General features: G+C 33.2%; 1 protein-coding gene across 1 annotated transcript; it reads left to right on the forward strand.

The window, feature by feature from the left end:
- Nucleotides 1–545: 545 nt before the first annotated feature.
- On the forward strand, nucleotides 546–3,349 carry LOC131627982 (putative ubiquitin-conjugating enzyme E2 38). The gene is made up of 7 exons (XM_058898838.1): nucleotides 546–655; nucleotides 1,113–1,259; nucleotides 1,386–1,664; nucleotides 1,764–1,827; nucleotides 1,952–2,091; nucleotides 2,190–2,501; nucleotides 2,755–3,349. Exons 1-7 carry the CDS (start codon nucleotides 584–586, stop codon nucleotides 3,031–3,033), a joined length of 1,293 nt encoding a protein of 430 aa, XP_058754821.1. The 5' UTR covers nucleotides 546–583; the 3' UTR covers nucleotides 3,034–3,349.
- The last annotated feature ends 2,992 nt before the right edge of the window (nucleotides 3,350–6,341 follow it).

Genomic DNA, 6,341 nt, shown 5'->3' on the forward strand with positions numbered 1-6,341 from the left:
TTTATCTGATTATAAGAGCCTCAGGTTAAACAATGGGGCAAGATAAAATTTCTTAAAAATTTAATAAATAGAGTTTTGTTACTATCTACCCATCATGGAATTAGTAGTTTCCTTACTTTTTAATAGACTTATTTATATAAAAGTATCATAGTTCATAAGTGCATATGAGTTTTAAATAGGTATTCATAAGTTGGTTTATTTTAAAATAATGTCTTGGCTAATGAAGGATTTATTTTATTTTACAGTTTTGTTGATTATACGATTGAGTCCAATTTTATTGCTAGTTTGTTGGAAGATAATAAGATAGACTTTACTATCTCTAGTTGAATTTCTACTTAGCGTTTTTTCTTTTTGGACTTAAGCCCTCTTTTTTGTAAAAAAAAATAAAAAAAATATTATAAAAAAGCTAAGTCACACTTAATAATTTTTAGAATTTCAAAAATTAAAAAATATTAATTCCAAAAATTTAGTGACTTTCTATTTCTGTGACTTTCTATTCCTAAATTGAAGACCCCGCTCAAAACGTTCATTTGATCACACACAAACAAACATAAGGGTTTCATTTGATCACAGTTTTGGAACCATGGACCCTGATGTTGTCGAAATTCCTCCTTCAATGTTCCAACATACTCCCAGGTTCAAAAAACACAAACAGGTTTCTATCTATCTTTACAGGGTTTTGTTTGTTTAGGTTTTATTTTTATTGTGTCTATTCAAAGTTTTCATCTTTATTTAAATTCTTCATCTGGGTTTTCACTTTTCACTCTAGATTATTCTTCTATGTTAAGTTTCTGCTTTAAAAATCACTGCTTTTGCTACTTCATATTGTTACTTCTCTTACGATCATCGTGTTGCTCCATGTGAGCTTTGTTAGAACTAGAATTTGTTTAGCCCTAATGTTCTGATTGCAACATTTATAACTTTTTGGTTCTTTGTTTGATATACTCAATAGTGGTTTTTCTGTTTTATGTTCTTATGATAAAAGGGGTATAACTTTCTTGATTATATTGTTTATTCATTCTGGTTTAAATTTATACATATACTGAATTTGTTTCTATAAGTCTTTTTTTTTTCTTTACCCACAAGTAATCATTGTATGTTTTGTTTTGTAGTCCATTGTCCATGATGTTATTGACATTGTCGACGACGATGAGAATGACGATGATGATTTGATGATACTTGGTGAAATAACTCGTAAACGTAAGGGGAAGGCACCTCAAGCTCTTCATGAGGGTTATGGTGATAATCATCACGTTGCGGTTTGTATACGATCTTTTATGTTATTTCTTGCAATATATTGATGTTATTTTTGTTCCCAATCCTTTGAAAGTGCTAAGCAGGGAGCTGGCAGTAGTAGTTCACTACATTCAAATTTTGTTGGACAGGACGGATCATTGCATCCTTCTGGAGTAGAATCCGGATACCGTTGGTCGAAGAGTTCTTATCGTTTCAGTGCCACTTCTAAGCATGTGCATGGTTCCACTAGTGCTCTCAAATCTGCAAGTGATGAACATGATGGAGCAGCTGTTGTTCTCCCACAATTGACGATAATTGATAAAGCTGAAAATGAAACTCTGAGGAAACTTCGAAGTTTTAAGCAATTTGATACTGTCACAGACACTTCGGATCATCACTTTATTAAAAGTAATTCCTCCACAAAGCATGTTAGCTTCTCTTTTTTTCTTTTCTGTTTCAAAGACACACTTTGTTTCGGTCTCATTCTTAATTATATGGATTTACATATTTACCTATTTCATGAGCAGAATCCAAAGAGTTGGTCTAAAAAAATCCAGGAAGAGTGGAAGATTTTGGAGAAGCATTTGCCGGGTGAGTTTAGTATTCCGAATACTAAATAGCCTGTAATATTTTCTATGTCATATCACAGATCATATTTAGTATTCAATTTACTTTTTGAGCTGATGGACTTTACCATATGATTATTGTTGACTAGATACAATATTTGTGAGAGTCTACGAATCAAGGATGGATCTCATGAGGGCTGTGATTATTGGAGCAGAAGGGACTCCTTACCATGACGGTCTTTTCTTTTTTGATATTTTCTTTCCCAGTGGCTATCCCAATGTACCCCCGGTACGCGGTTGAGGGACCTATAACTGACTTACATTATTTTCCTTATTACTCTTTTTAATTCATTTCTGACAAAAAAGTAATTTTTCTTCTCATGGCAGAATGTCCATTACCACTCTGGAGGTCTTCGGATCAACCCGAATTTGTATAACTGTGGCAAAGTATGTCTGAGTCTACTTAACACCTGGCATGGCAGCACGAAAGAGAAATGGACTAAAGGTGTTTCAACAATGCTACAAGTTCTAGTCTCCATACAAGGGCTAATCTTGAACACACAGCCTTACTTCAATGAACCTGGATGGGCATCTATGAAGGGTACACCAAACGGTGAAATGCAGGCACAGCAGTATAATGAAAATACGTTCATTCTATCGTTGAGGACAATGATGTATACGATAAAAAAGCCTCCAAAGGTTTGGTTCATTTCTTGTATATCTCTAGCATGTTAGGTTTACCGCGTTCACTTGTAGCACTACGTTTATTTTTTTCCATGATATAAAAAGTTTTTCAATTGCATGATTTTATTTCAACGTAGCGTTATGTCTTAATATTATTTTCTGAATAACTACGCTATGTCAGGAAAAAAATACCTATCATTGCAAATAATTGATTTATTTTCTTTTCTTGGGGTTCAAGTAACTGATTTAAGTCATTTTTTGTTTTCAGTATTTCGAAGACTTAGTTATAGGGCACTTCTACAGCCGAGCACATGATATTCTGGCGTCATGTAAAGCATACATGAATGGTGTTCAAGTTGGTTGTTTGATCAAAGGTGGGGTTCAAGATGTTAATGGGAGTAAAGGAAAACAATCCTCAGCTCATTTTATATCTGGTTTAGCTGGATGCATGCCCTCTCTTGTCCAAGAGTTCGAAAAAGTTGGATTTAACGACTGTAAGAAATTCATGTCTCCTCCGGTACAACGCAGTACCACTCGCAAAAAGTGATTTTGCTTAACTACGTGAGTGATCATAGAACATTTTTTTTCAAAACTCAATGGTGACACTGATGATACTAGAGGCTTATTAGGTCAACTTCATGTTGGTTTTTGTTTTTTCTAGTGTTTTTCGGACCGGACATTAAACCGGTGAGGGTATTGGGTCACTGGTTTATTGGTCGAACCACTGGGTCACTGGTCGAACCGCATGACTAAACCGGATAACTCGGTTGAATAGATCGGTCGTTATAACAAAATTATATAGGTATAAAACATGTGGAGCATAATGATTCAGTCTCTACAATATATAACTGACATTTAAATTTTTTAAAAATATCATATCCTAAATAAATTCACAAGTCCATAATTTAAATTCAAATTTTAAACATAGGTAATAATAAAATAGCATAAAATTACAAAGTATATATTTGCAAACAAAATTTAATAGCAAAATAATCTAATTGAATAAATTATAATAAAGTAATTTCATTGTCTACTAGGGGTGGGAATAGGCTAGGCTAGGCTTTATAAGGCCTGAGCCTGGCCTACGATAAACATATAAGGTCTGGCCTACTATAGGCTCGTTTTTTCAGTCTGGCCTGACCTTTTTAAAAGCCTGACCTGAAAGCCTATTTAAAAGTCTCTTTCTTATTAATATTTTCAATTAAGTTATATTACTTAAGATGTCGTATAGGTCGCATATATATGAACATTTAGACCGAACTATTTAGCATTTTTTCTAATATATATGCATATATAGACCAACTCATTTAACATTTTTTTTAATATATATATATATATATATATATATAGGCCGGCCTACAAGGCTTTATAGGCTTTTTTAATAGCCTAGGCCTGACCTATTTTATTAAATAGGCTTTTAAAAAAGCTCAAGCCTAGCCTTTTTATCAAATAGGCCTGGCCTTAACTAGGCTAGGCTATAGGCCCCTGTAGGCCGGCCTGACCTATTCCCACCCCTATTGTCTACTAAATTTAATTTCAAAGAAAAAATTATTTCAATGTTGGTATCTCCTTCTTCAATATCAAAATCATCTACAACAAAATTAACCGCATCCGAAACAGTTTTATTTTTATTTTTATTTTTATTTTCTTTTTCTCTTTTTTCTTTTTTTATATTTTTTCTTTTCTTTTTTATTTTAATTTTTCATTAAAATAAATAAAATGATGTTTTTTAAGTTTTTAAAATAAAAAAAAATAAAAATGCATTTAAACCACCGGTTCTGGAAAACTGCCGGTTTTACCGGTTTTGACCGGTTCAATGACATATCTGATCCAACAATCAAACCAGACCGGTTACCTGGCCGGTTCCCGGTTCAACCGGTCCGACCGACCGGTCCGGTCCGGTTTTTAAAACACTGGTTTTTTCTTTATCATCTCTTGTTTTTTTTTTTTTTTTGGCTTTATACCACCGGTTTAGTCCGGTTCGGGGGCGAGTTCTGGCATCAAGTGGTTCCATCCCCCTCCCGATCGTAGTTGTGGGGGATCGGACCGTGGTTCTCCCTACCAAGTCCAACGCCAATCACCACTGGACCAACTAACAATTGGTTATCATCTCTTGTTTCTTACTCTAAAAGAAAAGCAAGCAGATTTAGTTTTTATTTTTTATCTTCGTGTTTGTAATTATTGAAATTTGATGTTAATTTTTAAGTAGTTTCATCCTTTTTTTTACGCATAATTACATGTATTTTACAGGTAAAAATCTATCTGTATAACCATTTATTGACAAATACAACTTCTAATATTGAGTAAAAGTGCAAAAGTCTGTGGATATAAACACATGTTCAATCATTTAAAATTGGGAATTCAGTTCCAAAACAAAGGTTAAAATGCCTAGAGAAAATTGGACCGTTTAAAAATTAGAATTTTTGTTTTTATTTTGGTATAATAATGATTATAATAATAATAATAATAATAATAATAATTATTATTATTATTATTATTATTATTATTATTATTATTATTATTATTATTATTATTATTATTATTATTATTATTATTATTAAAATTCTGCTTGTTTAGATTTAGATAAAATAGTTTATTATTCTTTATCGTTTGAAAATATTAAGTGTGACTAGGTTAGGATTAGTTGCCTATTTGTGTCTCTCTCTATGCCAAATGTTCTCTTATCATATTTTTTTTTTTTATAAATTTTTTATCATACAAAATTTACAATTATAGACTGTCTATCAAGCTGTTTATCAAGTCGCGGGACAACAAATGTTGGTATATCAAGTGTGAGTATCAGTCCCACGTCGGATGGAAAAGTAAATGTTGAACACTTTATAAGTTAGTGAACTCACACACCTATCACCTTAGGGTTTTGGGTGAATATGTGGTGTTTCTCTCACTTGTACGGATACTCCTAAGTCTAATGTGATGATCCGGACCCCATCATGACCCAACGATGGTACTAAAGCTCGATTCGACTAGGGTTCCTTGTATTAAAAGTTTTTCTAACAAGGGTGTTCAGGCAGTATGTTCCTTTGAGCTGCCACAACAGAGGTACAAGTAGATACGGATGAGAAAGCTTCCATTTAAGGGGGAGCATACTCATAATAATGGATGGACTCACACTTGAAGGGGATATATTGTTGGTATATCAAATGTGAATATGTGTCCACATTAGATGGAAGAGTGAATGTTGAACATTTTATAAGTGAGAGAATCCGCACACCTATCACCTTAAGGTTTTCGATGAATATCTAGTGTCTCTCTCACTTGTGTTGTTTCTCCTAAGTCCATTGTAATGTCCCTAGAGCCCCTTATGACCCAACACTCTGGAACTAACAGGTTGAAAGTGAAATCTCGACATATAAAATCTATGGTTATGTTGTCAATCCAAGCATCTCTCATATGTTCAAAACAAATGAATATCTTCTTAGCAACATATTCTCAGAGGAGTACAAAACCTGGATCCTCCAAGATAAAGCTCTATTTACGTGGTTACTTTCGACATTCTCATAAACGGTGCTACCACTTCTTCTTTCTAGCAAACACCCGTTTGAAGAATGAGACAAAGTCTACAAATACTTCACTGGAATTATAGAAGCTCATGTGCATCAATTATGCACAAAACTCAATGCTCTGCCTTTGAGTGAGTTCATCGAATCAAAACTATTATTGATTCCCTATTGTTAGTAGGTGAATCAATCAATATGAACAAGACCAGATTAATGTGATGTTTGATAGTATACCTTAGAAGTATAGTCCATTTTGTCATGCAACTGTATGTCCATCCTAAACCTCTATAATTTATGATGTTGATGCCGTTCTATATGTTCAATTTCTAATGTTTTG

The sequence above is a fragment of the Vicia villosa genome, unplaced genomic scaffold (assembly GCF_029867415.1).
Source record: "Vicia villosa cultivar HV-30 ecotype Madison, WI unplaced genomic scaffold, Vvil1.0 ctg.000418F_1_1, whole genome shotgun sequence".
Classification (NCBI taxonomy): Eukaryota; Viridiplantae; Streptophyta; class Magnoliopsida; order Fabales; family Fabaceae; genus Vicia; species Vicia villosa.